General features: G+C 40.0%; 1 protein-coding gene across 3 annotated transcripts in view; it reads left to right on the forward strand.

The window, feature by feature from the left end:
- The window catches only part of hycc1 (hyccin PI4KA lipid kinase complex subunit 1), a 55,055-nt gene that overhangs the window by 22,806 nt on the left and 13,700 nt on the right, over positions 1-18,549 (forward strand). For all 3 annotated transcript variants that reach the window (XM_063015068.1, XM_063015084.1, XM_063015077.1), the window contains exons 2-7: positions 3,610-3,691; positions 6,522-6,623; positions 8,934-9,113; positions 15,024-15,104; positions 15,181-15,296; positions 18,394-18,489. In XM_063015068.1, coding sequence (XP_062871138.1) covers positions 3,641-3,691; positions 6,522-6,623; positions 8,934-9,113; positions 15,024-15,104; positions 15,181-15,296; positions 18,394-18,489 — 626 coding nt within the window. In that variant the 5' untranslated portion in view covers positions 3,610-3,640. The remainder of the gene's footprint in view (positions 1-3,609; positions 3,692-6,521; positions 6,624-8,933; positions 9,114-15,023; positions 15,105-15,180; positions 15,297-18,393; positions 18,490-18,549) is intronic.

The raw sequence follows: 18,549 nt of genomic DNA on the forward strand, positions 1-18,549 counted from the left end.
GCACTGTGATCTACAGTAATATTTGGTTGCACTCTTTGCATGTGAGCTAGCTGCTGGTGCTTATACTTTATGATTATTTGGGAAATCAGACTTTTGATTTAAATAATTTCCATTTTCTAGTGGAATCTACTCTGAGGTAATTCTAGTGATCTGGGGAAAGAGCCTCTGATGCAGTGCTCTACTCAAGCTGTTGTGTAGTAGCTCTGAGCGGGGTGAGAGAGAGAGGAAGGGAGGGATGAGATGAGATGTGAGTAGGCGAGAATGGGCTATAAGGAACAGAAGAGGAAATACATGGACTGAGGATTTATGCTTGAGTATTGAGACCGAGGTGGCAGGTGCTGCTGTGAGACAGTAGGAATGAAGCTTTGCTGTAAGTAAAAGATGGAGACAAGCTTTTAATATTTGCTAAAAATGTTGAGGGGGAATTTTGATCATGAAGCGTGTATTATAAAGAGGCACATCAAGAAGCTAGAAAAGCAAATCTGTGCTAAAGTTATCAAGGCATCCTTCGGTGTTGGGCAGATTTAGTAAATGAAGTATTAAAACAGCATTAGATTGATTTGCACTGGGTTTATCTGTAGAGATGGATCTTAGTTCCTTCGTTTAGCTGTTTGTTTCTTGAGTAATGCAGTGTTGTGTGCCAGCTGAAGGATGTACTTGCTGTTCAAGTCTCGGATACAGCAGGTTAACCGCTCTCATGATTGCCCAATTGAATTTAACGCCCATGGCAAGTGAAGTCAAAGCTGTGGAGTGATTACCGCTAATGATGTTATTGCTGATCTGATTTGACCCACCACAGTCTGAGAGCATGCGTGTTAAATTGAGTTAAAACAGTAAGGCAGTTTAGTTTACTCTTTTACTACCTCCAGGTTGGAAAATGCAGAAGACACTCAATTTAAAGAGGTTTTTGAGAGATTTTTAAGAGTTTTTCTGACAACATTATTTGTCGTTATGTTACATGCAGATTCACGTGTGCAGACGTCTCCACTTCTGGGTTTAACATGCAGTCAGGCTTCATAGTGATGCAAAGTGGCTTCACCCTTTAAGATTTGAATGTGCAATGGTTTAATCGTTGATTAATGAATTTAAATAAAAATAATAATACGATTTCAAATTAGAAAATGCAGCTGTACACAGAGCTGGCTCATGTGTACTGAGAGTGGGTAAGAGTGCATTTCAAATAGGCATCCTTACTTTGAACAGACCTGGTATGGTATTTGACCCACCACAGTCTGAGAGCGTGCGTGTTAAATTGAGTTAAAACAGTAAGGCAGTTTAGTTTACTCTTTTACTACCTCCAGGTTGGAAAATGCAGAAGACACTCACCGTGAACAACTACAGAATGATTCTGTGCTTTCTTTTTAATTATTTGCTATACATACAAAAGAAAAAAATGCCTGTGGAATTATATGTGCTTTTTGTGGATTCATATGGATATACTGTAGTCCAGGTTGTTTTGCTGCTTTAATAGCATTCACTCCTGTGGGAAGGCCTTCAAATGGATTTTGCCACAGGAGAATCAGTGACAATGGTGCTTCAGTTAAACTCAGAGCTGCATGTTGAACACATCTTAGTCATGTTTATATATCACATCACAGCTGAAGCAAATTAAGGGTTGTTATTAAGCTCCAAATGGTTGAATCATGTTGTAACCAAACTTTACATCATACAGACTAGCAGTCGGTTTAAGATCAGCAATATCATGTATGGGTTGAATTACTGTGACATGAAAATATGAACTAAATATGCTACTCTAAAATAACATCATGTATTTATTTGTTCATTTGCTGCATTCTTCAACTAAGAGGCTTTATTTAATTCAAAATCCAGCTCTGCAGAAAAAAGTATAGAATTATAAATCCTTATTTTCTTTGGTGCATTGAGTATTTGATTGCAACTGTAACAAGTCTCAGTATGTGGGAGTTTCCTCAGTCTTTACAAATCCCCTTGTCCCTGCCGCTGGGAAGCACTCCAAATGATGATGCTGCCAGCACGTTTTACAATATCACATGACTGTAATGTAATGTAAGCATGTAATCTGAGGCAAGCTGCCCAGACTGGGGCAACAGTGTACCTTTCAAAAGCCAAATTTTTTGCAACTGATTGTTGGGTGCCCAGGTGGTGCAGCGGGATATTCTGCTAGCACACCAGCACCGAGTTTCTGAACTTCTTGGTTCGAAGCTCGGTGTTGCCACCGGTCGGCTGGGTGCCATCTAGCGGTCATAATTGGCAGTGCTAGCAGCAGATACTAATTGGCCACTGTATCTGCAGGGTGGGGGCCGGACTATGTGTGGGTGGGTGGGTGGGTGTGTGTTCTTACGCTGTGTAAGAACCCCGATTGACGGAAGAGACGACATGCTGTCCTTGGATGCAATCTGGTATCTCTCAGCACCAGAAGACAAAAATTGAGTGCGTTAAATCGGGAGGAAAATTGGGAGAAAATGCATAAAAAAAAAAAAAAAAAGATAACTGATTGTCATTAGTTGATGGTTAACCAGTAGTCGACAAGCTTAAAGTGTCCCATGAAAATATAAAACATGTCCCTAAATTTTATATCAGCACGTCTTTATACTAAAGACTATGTAAAAATAGTTCAGCATCATGAATTTAAAAAGGTTTTTGAGAGATTTATAAGAGGCTTTACAAGCGCTAAATAAACACGCTTATCAAGATTAATATAGATGCAGCTGGTATATTAAAGGTTTTTCTGACAACATTATTGTGGTTATTATAAGACAATAATCAAAGTTTTCCTTCATACTGAATCATGATGCAAAATATCCACATTAAAAAAAACTTTACATACAGATACACATGTACAGACGTCTCCACTTCTGGGTTTAACATGCAGTCAGGCTCCATAGTGATGCAAAGTGGCTTCACCCTTTGGGATTTGAATGTGCAATGGTTTCATCGTTTTCATCGTGGGAGGAAACCGGAGCACCCGGAGTAAACCCACACAGGCACTGGGAGAACATGCAAACTCCACACAGAAAGGACCCAGACCCCCCCCATCTGGGGATCGAACCCAGGACCTTTGTGCTGTGAGGCGACAGTGTTACCCACTTAGCCACTGTGCCACCCCTACTGAGGGTGGGTAAGAGTGCTTTTCAAATAGGCGTTCTTACTCTGAACAGACCTGGTTGGTAAGCAGGCACCAACCTGTCAATTATGTGCTACAACTCTTACAATTAAACATATTTTGTTAGAATGTCCTAGAATTTCAGCCATCAGAGACGATTTGTATAGGCTTGAGAACATGAAAGACTTGTTCGAGAAGATTCCTCCAATTAAAATTCAGAACTTTTTAGACAGACTTGATATAAAACAAATGATCTGAACAAATAATGATGTACAGTTTCAATATCTGTCTATGCCATAAATATAGCCAGTATGTTGCTGATATGGCAATAAACCCAAACAAATAAACTCTGAACAGAAATCAAGCATCAAGTTGAAAATGAATTAACCAACAACATTAATTAACAGCATTAACTTCTTCGGCAGTTAACTGGTTAATTATTGACATCCCTACTTTAATATGGTTTTATTCAGTCTGTTGTCTGAGTAGCAGTAAGTGAACAGATGTTTTGTTCTTGGGATTTCCAGATTGACAGCTATTTGTGCCAGATGAGGAAGGATGCTGGCCATGGACCAAGGCGTGGTGGAGGAATGGCTTTCTGCGTATAAGGTAAGAAAACATTTCCATTGTCTAGTTTTCTCTATTTAGATCTCTCAACACGTTCTGCGTGGTGAATGAGACAGATAGATGTAGCGACGACTTTACCCCGGAGCATATTAATCAGTCACCTTTCAGATTCACACTAACATCTAATTAAATGGGATTTATTTCTCTCTCCCTCTCGCCCTCTCTGTGTCTGACTTACATTTCTTCCCTCTTTTTAGCCTTTCCTTTATTAACTCTACCACTTGTGCACACACTCACATTCCCTCAAGTGGTTTTGGCTGCTAAAGTGTTCAGCTGAAGAAGCCTTTTTCTCAGCATGTAAGCTAAGGCAGGAGCATAGCTGGGTGGTCAGCAGATAGCTAAAGAGAAAAGAAAAATAGGGGTTGAGGGAACAAAGTGGCATATTGAAATTACATCCTGTGGAAATCCCCTCAACCCACACAGCTGGAAAAGCCATCAGGCTTGCTAGTAGGATTTCTGTGATAGTTTCCACCACTACTTGGCTGTATGGTGGTTGTATTATAACCAGCTATACCACATGATACATTTTCAAAAGTATTAAAGTCTTATCTTATCTTATTATTGATAATGTATGTATTGTGTTGTCTTAGTTTGGATTGTTGTTGGTATAAAATTAATGCAGTGTCTTGTTTATGTGTTTTTTTTGGGGGTGGTGAGGGTGGAGGGTTACTTAAACTGGAAGTCAGTTTAAATTACTGACAAAAGAGAAGAGATGCAAGGTCACGAATTGTGCCTTCTGCTCTAATACCCACTAGAGAAGTAGAAGTAGATAATAGTAGTAGCATTGTTTAAGTTAACACTTAATAAATTTTCACTTCGCACAAGTATTGACCCACTTTTTTATTATTTTAAATGCCATTACTGTATGTAATTACTTCAAATGTACACATCAAAGACATTTTAATACAATATACATGTTTTGATTGAATCTTTATCTTCAAAAGAAGCACAAACACAAAAAGCTGCATTTTGTGTTTACTCGTGTTGTATTTATCACAAATGGGAAAATGTAATTCCTTCCCTAAACCTAATATGTGGTTGTGCCACTCTTGGCAGTAAGTACTACAAATGTTTGTGCCTTCTCTTGGGTGAGTCAATAATGCGGTCTTGGTAAAATATTGGTGGGAAGGTTCACCACTGTTTTTAGTTCTCTTCAATTGTGGATTTTGGCTTTCGGTATGGTTTACTGGAGTCCCGGATCTTTAACAATGGCTTTTTAACCCTTTCCAGAGTCCACTTGGTTTCATATGTGTATCTCTTTAGTATGTGACGTGTGCTACTTTTTGAGTAGTTGTAGTCTGCTTCACCTCGCCAGACAGGTTCTATTTATGTCTTGTTTAGATTCATCAGATCTGGCAGTAATCCAGGGTGTGACTATTAAAATTAAAGCTAGTTGTCAGTTAACTAGCTTTTGTCAGTTTGATTTACTGGTTGATTTAGTAGCTTAGAGGGCAATTACTTTTCACAGCATTTCATTTTTCCCTTCAGTAAATGAACTCACCATTCAAAAAACAATTGTGTTTGCATGTTGCAACCCTAGTTGAATAATCTGAAACATGAGTTTGTCAAATATTGAAAAATAATATGGGAAGAAATACTTTTTTACAGCAGTTTTCACTTCTCATGGTTTTTAATGTACATAATGAATCGCTTTGATGTTGGGCCGTTAAGCAGAATAAAGATGCATCTCATAAACAAACAAAAGCATTTTAAGCATCTTAAATTTGATAAAAATGTGTTAAAAAATAATTATTAATGGTTGTTATACACTGATCAGCCATAACATTAAAACCACCTCCTTGTTTCTACACTTGCTGTTCATTTTATTAGCTCCACTTACCATATAGAAACACTTTGTAGTTTTACAATTACTGACTGTAGTCCATCTGTTTCTCTACATACTTTTTTAACCTGCTTTTACTCTGTTCTTCAATGGTCAGGACCCCCACAGGACCACCACAGAGCAGGTATTATTTAGGTGGTGGATCATTCTCAGCACTGCAGTGACACTGACATGGTGGTGGTGTGTTAGTGTGTGTTGTGCTGGTATGAGTGGATCAGACACAGCAGCGCTGCTGGAGTTTTTAAATACCGTGTCCACTCAGTGTCCACTCTATCAGACACTCCCACCTAGTTGGTCCACCTTGTAGATGTAAAGTCAGAGACGATCGCTCATCTACTGCTGCTGTTTGAGTTGGTCATCTTCTAGACCTTCATCAGTGGTCACAGGACGCTGCCCACAGGGCGCTGTTGGCTGGATATTTTTGGTTGGTGGACTATTCTCAGTTTAGCAGTGACAGTGAGGTGTTTAAAAACTCCAGCAGCGCTGCTGTGTCTAATCCACTCATACCAGCACAACACACACTAACACACCACCACCATGTCAGTGTCGCTGCAGTGCTGAGAATGATCCACCACCTAAATAATACCTGCTCTGTAGTGGTCCTGGGAGAGTCCTGACCATTGAAGAACAGCATGAAAGGGGGCTAACAGAGCATGCAGAGAAACAGATGGACTACAGTCAGTAATTGTAGAACTACAAAGTGCTTCTATATGGTAAGTGGAGCTGATAAAATGGACAGTGAGTGTAGAAACAAGGAGGTGGTTTTAATGTTATGGCTGATCGATGTATATGATATATTATGTGTTGGTTTAGTCATGTGTACAAGGGTTTTACAGTAAAACTTACACTGGTTTTGAATGTGAAAGGCTTCTAAGTTTTAGTCTGTTTATATCATTATTTTTTCTTTTTCTCACTGGGCTGTGTAAACATTACGATTTGTATGACCCTTCACCGTGTTGTGTGTTGCAGACACTTCCTGACACGGCTATTTCCGGCTACGCTGCATCTCTGAAGGAAAAGGCCTCACTGGTTCCTGCACTATACAAAGTTATTCGAGAAAACTACAGTGATGTAAGCCTTTTTGTGTCTAGTTTTGTGGGAAAGAAAAACAAAGAAAGGGCTCAGTCAGATCTTAAAATGTATTTAGGTTTGTGTGTGAGTGCTTTTATTAGACTTGCATCATTTTTGCCTCTCAGGCATTCATTTTAATTCATTCTTATTCTGGGAACCTAGTCCCAAATGAACAGCACATAGGAGTCGAAAATGTGGCATCTTAACAGCCACTAGTACACCATCTGCAGAACTTCACACAAGCAAGCTGTTACATGATCATTCACCTACCTCCTTTCCCTATGTTAAATAACCCAATTCATACCTACAGTCAGTTTTTGATGCTAACTAGCAGTGTAACAGTTTTCATTGTTGTGTTGCTTGGCCTCCGGCAAACTGAGCAGTGAATGTTTATGAGTACAGAATGAATAATGTATAATTTGTGGCAATCTAACAAATGAATGGCGCTTGGGTGGCACAGTGGTAAAAACATGCTACTCCACTAGTACTGAGATCTTGAGCTCGCCAGTTCAAATCTCAGCTCTGCTACCGGCCAGCCGGGCACCTACAAGCAGAAACGATTAGCTCTGGTCTGCTACAGACACAGCTGGCTAATGTATGCCAGGTGGGAGGGCCAGAGGTATTCATCATCGCTGCTTCATTTACTGCCCTGGTCATTGATGCCTGCACCTACCTCGTGCAGGTGAAAAGAAGACAACCCCCCCCAATCCCCCAGACATTAACCACTGATTTAATGACTTCTTTAAATATTACATTTTTGGGTTCACTCACCTGTGGCAAACAGAAAAGGGCAGCTAATCAGAGCCAAATCACAAGGATCAACAAGCTAATGTGCGCATAAGAGAGCAGTTAGCGTTCCCCAGATAAGGTAATCTACACAGTGCTTTGCACATACTTGTTTAAGTACTCTGATAGAAATACAAAAGCAAGGACACACTGTTGATGCATGCACCAGTGTGACCAACCCTGATGCAAAAACTGCTTGGCAGCCATGCCCGCTGCCTGTCTTAATCACAGATATATATTAATTAGGGCTGTCGAAGTTAACGCGATAATAACGCATTAACGCGATCTTAATTTAACGCGATTAAAGAAATTAGTGCCGTTAACGCAAATTCTAGTTCATGTTGACACTTGACTGGTAGAACAAACGTTTTAATGTCGGACTTGCCACCGTTTTTCATTTGCGGTTTGTTAACATAATGTAACCGAGCGTTGTAGTGATGCAATTGCTTAATAAAGAAATAAATACACGGTATATTCACAAGTTGTCGGGAGCAGAACACTTTATTACACTTAATTAACTTCTTCTTCTGTACCGAATACCGGAAAGCTGAGTCAAGCACGTTAGTTCATGAACTATGGAAGCCCCAAAGGGTCAAAACACACTCACTTCGTGTAGAAACGTCCATCAAACCATTGTCACAATACTGATGGAGAAATTCTAACCTACAATCTGACATTTACTGCTTAGTATGTGAGTGAATAAAACTCCCTTACAGTTTTCTCTTGTCCCAGCAGTTTTTTAACATCAGTACATTTAGCATAAAATGTGTTCACCATTTTAATTGTAACATTTAACTTAAAAATCCTTGTTTTCTATAACATTTACACAGATTTTTTTTAATGCGATTAATCGCGATTAACTATATGAAATTCTGAGATTAATCGCGATTAAAAATTTTAATCGTTTGACAGCCCTAATATTAATACAAGTATTTTAACACATTGTGTGTATTCTAGCACAACAATTTACTTACCAGGACTGCTTTACTAGACATTTCATGTGACCTGACAGTGAAATATAATCCTAACAGTCAGTTGCTTTAAGTTCTCTAATTGTAACAGAGCTTTGAAATTCAGCGCAGTGAATTTTACCTACCACTAATCATGTAACCTTGGTCTTCTGATGCATGCAGCCGGCTGTGAACCCAGTTCAATGTTTTGGGGCTAACCAATGCACTTTAACAGAGAATTAGCATGCTTGCCATTTTGTGATGTTTTATGGGGTGTTGGAGCTTCACAACCTGGCGATTGTAGTGCATGGGCCATGGATTTGTTTTGCCATTTATCAATATTGCCCAGATTGTTATAGCTGCAAATGCGAAGAGGCAGCTTCATATCAGTGGTCAGGGCTTTAGGCTATTAATCTAAAGGTTGTTTATTTGAATCCTGGCTCTGCCAAGCAGCTACTATTGGCTCTGTGTGTGGAAAATTTGACTGGCGTTAGCAGTCTGTTTTGTTTATTTAGGCTTATGTTTTATGTCTTTGTTTAAAATGCCTTGCTTTTTCTCTCTTTCTCTCTCTCAGCTCTTGGAACCAGTATGTCACCAGCTGTTCGAGTTCTATCGCAGTGGGGAGCCTCTTCTTCAGCGCTTTACTCTGCAGTTTTTACCTGAGCTGGTGTGGAGTTACCTGTCAGTAAACGCTGGCAGAAACTCGCATCGCAGTGGCTGCATCGAAGCCCTTTTGCTTGGCATCTACAACCTGGTTTGTGGAGCATTCACTTGAATTTTAACCAGTTAGAATAAAAAACAACTTTGTATTAAGGGCAGAAATGTGCCACACAACAACTTGGGTCATAGGGACCTTTTTTTTAGCTGCATGGAGTACCGCATGGTCATCAAACTGTCTGTCTTTGATTTACGATAGGGTTACATTCCAATAAACCTATTGTAAGTTAATTATATCGCAGTTTTATATACTGTATATATCATAGCCTAGCGTACCTTTACATGCTTTAAACACTTCCATTAACCTACAGCCGGGCGAAATCACAAACACAAAGCCTCTTTTATAGTAAATAATAATGTACTGCTAGTAAAAAACAAAAACAGAATGCTTATACAGTACTCACCACCAGCAGGAGACACAGATGGGCATTTGATAGCCATGATGGATAACGCACATCATAAATATCATAGCACAGCACACAGACATCATCATAGCAACACAGAACACTACAGGATAGAGTACCAGTTGTACTGTATACACTAGCAACCATATGGCAAGTGAAATTATCCAGCCTAAAGTTAGTCTAAAACCGAATCTTCAGAACCTCAAACTAGCCCAGTTTGGTGGGATAATCGCAAACCTGGCAACTCTGTGTGGCAGACTAAGAGTGCTGCTGCTCAGCTTAGTCAGCTGGCTACTGACTGGATCGCTTGCACAAAGAAAAGTAGAAATTTAACATTTCAAATATGAATGTAGGCAGTTTTAGCCTAGTGGTTAAGGTTCTGGAGTAGTAATCAGAAAGTTGCTGGTTTAAGCCCCACCACTGCCAGGTTGCTGCAGTTGGGCCCTTAACCCTTGATGGTTTACAATGGTAAACCAAACCATCATAATCTGAGGAGTGTCTGTATATCGTTTGTGCCTATAACAGCCTCTGCACTTCAGGGAAGACTTTCCACAAGGTCTTAAAGTGTGTCTGTGTAAATCGTAGCTATTTAGTCAAAAGAGCGTTTGAGAGGTCAGACAGTGATGTAGAACTAAACAGCCTGGCTTGCGATTAAAGTTCTGGTTCATTCCAGAGATTTAATGGGGTTATGGTTAGGGCTCTGTTCAGACCACCGGATTTCCTCCACACACAACTTGTCAAACCATTTATTTATAGTTCTTGCAGAGTGTTACTAGAACAGAAATGCTTCCCCAATTGTTGCAACAATTTTGGAAGCATATCATTTATTTTATATAATGGATTTTCTGCACATATTCGCAATGGGTTGAAGTACTCAAAATAATTAGGTGGGGTGTCTACATATTTTTTGAGGGTGGCATGGTGGCTAAGTGGGTAGCACTGTTGCCTCACAGCAAGAAGGTCCAGAGTTCGATCCCCAGTTTGGGCGGTCCGGGTCCTTTCTGTGTGAAGTTTGCATGTTCTCCCCTTGTCTGTGTGGGTTTCCTCCAGGAGCTCCGGTTTCCTCCCACAGTCCAAAGACTTGCAAGTAAGGTGAATTAGAGATGTCAAATTGTCCATGACTGTGTTGGACATTAAACTTGTGAGCTGCTGAATCTTGTGTAACGAATAATTACCTCTCCTGTCTTGAATGTAACCAAAGTGTGTAAAACATGACGTTAAAGTCCTAATAAATAAATTAATAAACTTTTTAATCATATAGTGTATCTGCTGATGCTAGTGTAGCAGGTAATAAAAGAACTGCCAACAAATGAAAGTGATGTAATTATTTTTTTGTTAATTGGACTTGGAAGATGGAAAGTTCTCTGACCTTCCGAGATGTAGATTGTGGGGGGTAAAAGAGAAAAATAAATGAATAATTGAAAAATAGCAATAGCCAATAGAGTATGATAGCTTGTCAGTGCTTAAAGATTCTACAAGTGCTACAAAAATAAAATGGTAAACACGTAAATGAACAATAAAAAGTAATAAACTAATAAAAAACTGCAGATGTTTTTGACACAGAGTTAGCACATACTAGGCATTACAGAAAGAAGCTGATTAGATAGATATATCTAGTCGAGAAGTTTAATTAGATTGTTGTTTTATAGCCCAGCCTGAGTTCATTGTAGGGGAAACCAGGAGGGGTGCCACTGTTTGGGGCCTTTTAAGCTTCCTCTCATGTCTTCTCATCTCCCCAGCACATTGAATAACAGAATAGGTCATCTGCCAATCAACTGTCACACACGGTCTCAGCAGGCATTTAATCATCCTGACATTATCGACTCTGCTATTGGCTCTGTGCCCTGAGACAACAGAATTCTAGGCCTTGTGTTTTAGTGTGTGCTTACTGGAACCTTAAGCTGTTGAAACAAACACAAGCACAAGTCGTCAGCGTGCGGCAGCTTGGAGTCACTTTGTCTTAAACACACACACACACACACACAATACAAATACACAGACATATTTGAGTTGTGTCAGTTTGTGACTGGGATATTTTAGCCTTAGCTCTGTATGCTCAGTCTTTCCTTAATGGCTCACACCATATCTGAGGGCAAATTTTCTTCTGCTGTGTTGCTGTATTTTGTTAATCCAAACACAAAGAGCCATTGCTTTACTAATAGAAGGTGGGCGGCACGGTGGCTAAGTGGGTAGCACTGTCGCCTCACAGCAAGAAGGTCCTGGGTTCGATCCCCAGGTGGGGCGGTCTGGGTCCTTTCTGTGTGGAGTTTGCATGTTCTCCCCGTGTCTGCGTGGGTTTACTCCGGGTGCTCCGGTTGCCTCCCACAGTCCAAAGACATGCAAGTGAGGTGAATTGAAGATACAAAATTGTCCATGACTGTGTTTGATATAACCTTGTGAACTGATGAATCTTGTGTAATGAGTAACTACCGTTCCTGTCATGAATGTAACCAAAGGGTAAAAACATGACATTAAAATCCCAATAAACAAATAAACAAACTAATAGAAGGTACATGTAGAACACTAATACTTAATACTACTATCACACTAATACTTAACACTTCCTAATACTTCCTATTTATACAGCCTTGCAGAAGTTTAATTAGAATTTTTTGCCTAATTTGATTTGCCCAAGTCAAGTCTCTCAGTAAAAAGATTTAATTGTGCCCTATATTTGTAAAATTCACATAAATGTATGTAATTCATAGGAAAGCACTACACAACTAAAGTGCTAAAACAATTAGCTGCCATAAGTCGATGATGGACTAAGTGCATGTGCTTTGTACACACATCTGATCCTGTGTAAAAGCTACAGTCTTGAGTTACTCTGTAAAGTGCATTTTCATTTACATTTACATTTTCATTTTCGGCATTTAGAAAGAAGAAAGAAAGAAAGAAAGATATCCTTTATTTGTCATATATACATATACAGGTGTACAGTACAATGAAATTCTTTCTTCGCATATCCCAGCTGGTGTTGGAAGCTGGGGTCAGAGCGCAGGGTCAGCCAACTTACGGCGCCCCTGGAGCAGACAGGGTTAAGGGCCTTGCTCAAGGACCCAACAGTGGCTACATAGCAGAGCCTGGATTTGAACCGCCAATCTTCCGGTTGATAGCCCAAAGCCCTACCCACTAGGCTACCACAGGCCTAAGCGACCACATTATTCAAAGCGACTTACAGTACTGTGACAGTATACTGTCTAAGCAATTGAGGGTTAAGGGCCTTGATCAAGGGCCCAACAGTGGCAACCTGGCAGGGCTGAGGTTTAAACCAGTGACCTTTCAATTACATATATATATATATATATATATATATATATATATATATATATATATATATATATATATATACATATATATACATATATATACATACATACAGGGGTTGGACAATGAAACTGAAACACCTGGTTTTAGACCACAATAATTTATTAGTAATGGTGTAGGGCCTCCTTTTGCGGCCAATACAGCGTCAATTCGTCTTGGAAATGACATATACAAGTCCTGCACAGTGGTCAGAGGGATTTTAAGCCATTCTTCTTGCAGGATAGTGGCCAGGTCACTACGTGATGCTGGTGGAGGAAAACGTTTCCTGACTCGCTTCTCCAAAACACCCCAAAGTGGCTCAATAATATTTAGATCTGGTGACTGTGCAGGCCATGGGAGATGTTCAACTTCACTTTCATGTTCATCAAACCAATCTTTCACCAGTCTTGCTGTGTGTATTGGTGCATTGTCATCCTGATACACGGCACCGCCATTGGATGCACATGGTCCTCCAGAATGGTTCGGTAGTCCTTGGCAGCGCCCATCTAGCACAAGTATTGGGCCAAGGGAATGCCATGATATGGCAGCCCAAACCATCACTGATCCACCCCCATGCTTCACTCTTGGCATGCAACAGTCTGGGTGGTACGCTTCTTTGGGGCTTCTCCACACCGTAACTCTCCCGGATGTGGGGAAAACAGTAAAGGTGGACTCATCAGAGAACAATACATGTTTCACATTGTCCACAGCCCAAGATTTGCGCTCCTTGCACCATTGAAACCGACGTTTGGCATTGGCACGAGTGATCAAAGGTTTGGCTATAGCAGCCCGGCCGTGTATATTGACCCTGTGGAGCTCCCGACGGACAGTTCTGGTGGAAACAGGAGAGTTGAGGTGCACATTTAATTCTGCCGTGATTTGGGCAGCCGTGGTTTTATGTTTTTTGGATACAATCCGGGTTAGCACCCGAACATCCCTTTCAGACAGCTTCCTCTTGTGTCCACAGTTAATCCTGTTGGATGTGGTTTGTCCTTCTTGGTGGTATGCTGACATTACCCTGGATACCGTGGCTCTTGATACATCACAAAGACTTGCTGTCTTGGTCACAGGTGCGCCAGCAAGACGTGCACCAAGAATTTGTCCTCTTTTGAACTCTGGTATGTCACCCATAATGTTGTGTGCATTGCAATATTTTGAGCAAAACTGTGCTCTTACCCTGCTAATTGAACCTTCACACTCTGCTCTTACTGGTGCAACGTGCAATTAATGAAGATTGGCCACCAGACTGGTCCAATTTAGCCATGAAACCTCCCACACTAAAATGACAGGTGTTTCAGTTTCATTGTCCAACCCCTGTATGTGTGTGTGTGTGTGTGTATTTTTATTTTTATACTTTTTATATGTCTGTGGCTTTATCTACTGTCATAAAAAGTTTTTAAATTACCATGTATAAAGTGAAGGTTTTGAGTACTATAAGCTTTGCTTGGCCCTACAAAATGACACCATATATGATGGAATCAGTACGTGTGAAACAGTTGCAATAAATACAATTTTTATTGTTTATTTAAATTATAAGTATTATACAATTACCCTTAGCTCTTCCTTTAACAAATCAAACCACATTAGCAAACTCCACGGTAGAAAGAAAGGTGGACAACTTTCAATATCTCTGATTCCAGTTTGCTGGAACGTTGGTTTAGCAACTGACCTGAAGTATTTTTACCCTGTAAGACATACCTGGAATCTCTTAATTATTGCTCTGAAAGCCTCTTTCTCGACTGTCTATAGAGGAATATTATATGATTTGCTGCCTACTGAAGCCAACAGCTGTTGTATTAACTATTCTATGGTATGGCGGTATTTGAAAAATCCATACGGTATGAGGAATCAAAGATGGTATACCGAATGTACCGTCATACCGCCCAGCACAAATTTCTACCTGTTTTCACTGTGTAATCAGATGTTTGTATAGTAGCTTAAATGTTAGGCCAGTTCATTTAAAATTAGAGCTAGCTAAGGCTTACTACACTACACACTGCCTGACAAACAGTTTGTTCAACCTAAAATATTCCAAGAAGCTCAAGTGCATGCGTGTTTGAGTGTGCCCTTAAAGGAGAACATTGAACAACGGGTTACATTTGTTGTTCCTACAGCATATGTTGTTTTTCCCACAGCATAACTAGCCAAGCCATTGGCAATATATGGATAGTTGTGAGTTTAAATCTTTCTTGTGTGCATTTTTGCTCTCTAATGATTTGTTTTTGTTTCTTTTTTAGGAAATAGTTGATAAAGATGGTCAAAGCAAAGTATTATCTTTCACTGTCCCCTCCTTATCCAAACCGTCAGTGTACCATGAGGTATGTCAAAGGAGCTTTACATACTTTTTTAGTTTCTGCTTTGCCTGTTGTTAACTTCACCATTTTCAATTTTCAGCCCTCTGCCATTGGCTCCTTGGCTTTAACGGATGGAGCTCTGGCCAATCATGGGTTGAGTAAAGTTGTTTACAGTGGACCATACCTACAGAGAGAGACGTTTACAGCGCAGAACAGGTGGGGCTGCTCATCAAATATTTATTGAAGGCTTCATTAATTATTCATACATGAGTGAAGATTGTTTATGCATGTGTTACATGTTGTGTGCACACATTTATAGCTTGTTGGTGGCTTGAGATGCCCTGGCTGATTAACATTTGGTGGAAGGGCAAGTCTTGGTGTCTGGAGCTACAAGACTAAATTAAATTAAAAACTAAGCTTAATGCCACCAGTGAAATATCTGCATAAACCAGTTGTCACACACTTCTGGATCTATTTGTACATAAACTTGTGATGCAACAATCTGTGGCTGCAACATGACTGATTGTTATTATGTTGTGAGTGTTTAAATTGACAAGGCATTGGACAGTAATTTAGTTTAGGTCAGTGGGAGAGTATTTGAATGCAAATCAAGATGTTCCCTGTTCGAATTTAAGTTAAACCATTGCGACAGGGAGTGGGTTATTAATTAATTAATAGACCCTACGCTCTGACCTGAGCTTCCAAACAAGCTGGGATATGTGGAAAATAAATTTAATTTCGCTGTGCATATGTACACTGATCAGCCATAACATTAAAACCACCTCCTGGTTTCTACACTCACTGTCCATTTTATCAGCTCCACTTACCATATAGAAGCACTTGTTGTTATTGACTGTAGTCCATCTGTTTCTCTACATACCTTTTTAACCTGCTTTCACTCTGTTCTACAATGGTCAGGACCACCACAGAGCAGGTATTACTTGGGTGGTGAATAATTCTCAGCCCTGCAGTGACAATGACATGGTGGAGGTGTGTTTGTGTGTGTTGTGCTGGTATAACTGGATCAGACACAGCAGCGCTGCTGGAGATTTTAAATACCGTGTCTACTCACTGTAGTGGGCATGGGAGAGCCCTGACTTGAAGAACAGCATGAAAGGGGGCTAACAAAGTATGTAGAGAAACAGATGGACTACAGTCAGTAATTGTAGAACTACAAAGTGCTTCTATATGGTAAGTGGTGCTGATAAAATGGACAGTGAGTGTAGAAACATGGAGGTGGTTTTAATGTTATGGCTGATCGGTGTACATGTGTATATGACAAATAAAAGCCTTCTATTTTATTAACACTTCTTTTACTCTCCTATTACTTGTTTGGAAAGCGTCAGGTGATTGCTGTAAAAGTGTATTTCTTGTTGCTTTAGGGTTTAAAGAGAGGGTAACAAATCTGCCAAATCATTTTTTCTCTGATTATATGCAGTTGGAATGAAATCTCACTCTACTGTGCCATGTTTTCTTGTCTCTCTCACATGGAAATTAGTTCAAGAACAGACTGTACAGCTGATATGAATGTTTCAGATTTGGTACAGTTTACAGCACAGCACATAACTCGAATCGGTTTAGCCCTTAGCAACTGCCAGTCTGCATGAGCTGAAGTTTGGTTACAACGTTATTAAGCCGTTCATTTGCTCAGGTGTGATGTGTTATATAAACACCACTTACATATGTCCTGCCTGCCAATGAGAAAAAGCCCAAAATTTCATTTGGAGGCCTTAGCAATCTCATGTGGACAACAAAGAAAATCCCACTTGTTATTGCAGCAAGACTTACAGCATGACCACCTAACAACCAGGCCTTTATAGTCGCACTCCACGACGCATTCCATTTTTGTACAAGAAGTACAGTAACTGGCAGCCTTGACCATATGGCTGGCATCATGCTTTTACAGAAATATCAAAGCTTTTTGAACAGGAATGTTTTTCCTTTTGTGGTGAAATTGGTCCTTGGTGGTAACTGGACCTTCCAGCAAGACAGTGATCCCAAGCACACTTCCAAATCAACCAAAGCTTGGTTAAGGGATCAGTCTTGGAATACCCTATAGCTTTAAGTCTATAGAAAATCTTTGTTGGAATTTAAAGAAAGCAGTTGCAGCATGAAAGCCACCAAATCTAAATGAGCTTGAAGCTTTTGCTTAAGAAATGAGTGAAGATGTATATTTGTTGTATATTTGTATTAAATTCTATATACATTATAATAATAACTTTTAAGTGAGCAGGGATAATATTTCAGTCTGCAATTGTATAATGACCATGTAAAGTATGCTGCATTCCATTTAATTGTTTCCACATTTTATTTTGTGAAAAGAAACAAGCCTTTTCAAGTACATTAGGGTTATATAGGCTTGTAGGTTTTACAGTACACTGACTAGGCATAACATTATGACCACTGACGTGAAGAGAATAACACTGATTATCTCTTCATCACAGCACATGTTAGTGGGTGGGATATATTAGGCAGCAAGTGAACATTTTATCCTCAAAGTTGATGTGTTAGAAGCAGGAAAAATGGGCAAGCATAAGGATTTGAGCGAGTTTGACAAGGACCAAATTGTGATGGCTAGACGACTGGGTCAGAGCATCTCCAAAACTGCAGCTCTTGTGGGGTGTTCCCGGTCTGCAGTATCTATCAAAAGTGGTCTAAGGAAGGAACAGTGGTGAACCGGAGACCAGGCTTATTGATGCACATGGAGAGCGAAGGCTGGCCCATTTGGTCCGATCCAACAGACAAGCTGCTGTATTGGTGTATATACCAAAAGTCCAACCCCACCATCATCTTGGTGCTTTCTTCAGGTTTATTTCAGACTGCACTAAATGACTAAGCATCCCTTACTATCTGGTAATATCACCATAACAGCTAAAACTAAAAGCAAACCACAGCTGAAATCTTGGTCAGTCGCTCTGCAGACCCAACTGGCTGTGTCTGAGGAACAAAAGGAAAGACCAAATGGGGGTATCACCATGTTCTTACTGCAGTAGTGACTTCTACTGTTTGGTTGAGGCACTAGCCTCAGAAAGCGTTATGGCTAGATGTTGGAGTTAAATAGGCACATGTGCTAGTCTGCAGTCATTCTCTGTTCTTTTTCCATGCTGAAAATGTGATTGGGTTGAAGAGGGGAGTATCTGATATTGGACCTAGATAATAAAAGATAGAAAATGATTCACCAAAGAGAACAATGTCTTTCATGGACAAATTTTATGGTAGCAGTATACCTTTAATATATTGTTATAATGTTTCTTAAAAGAAAGAGGTTTCTGAAATGATGTACTGAGCCTGGCCTTGTTCTCATGTCTATCAGGTTTGAAGTGTTGACGTTCCTGCTTCTCTGCTACAATGCTGCTCTGGGCTACATGAACAGTTCGTCCCTCCAATCTCTTTGTCAGCTGAGCTCCAGGTTTGTTTATGCAATCCTGTTCCTCAATGAAATATAGATTTAATAAAGGTTGTATTGTCA

This window comes from Trichomycterus rosablanca, chromosome 2 (assembly GCF_030014385.1).
Source record: "Trichomycterus rosablanca isolate fTriRos1 chromosome 2, fTriRos1.hap1, whole genome shotgun sequence".
Taxonomy (NCBI): Eukaryota; Metazoa; Chordata; class Actinopteri; order Siluriformes; family Trichomycteridae; genus Trichomycterus; species Trichomycterus rosablanca.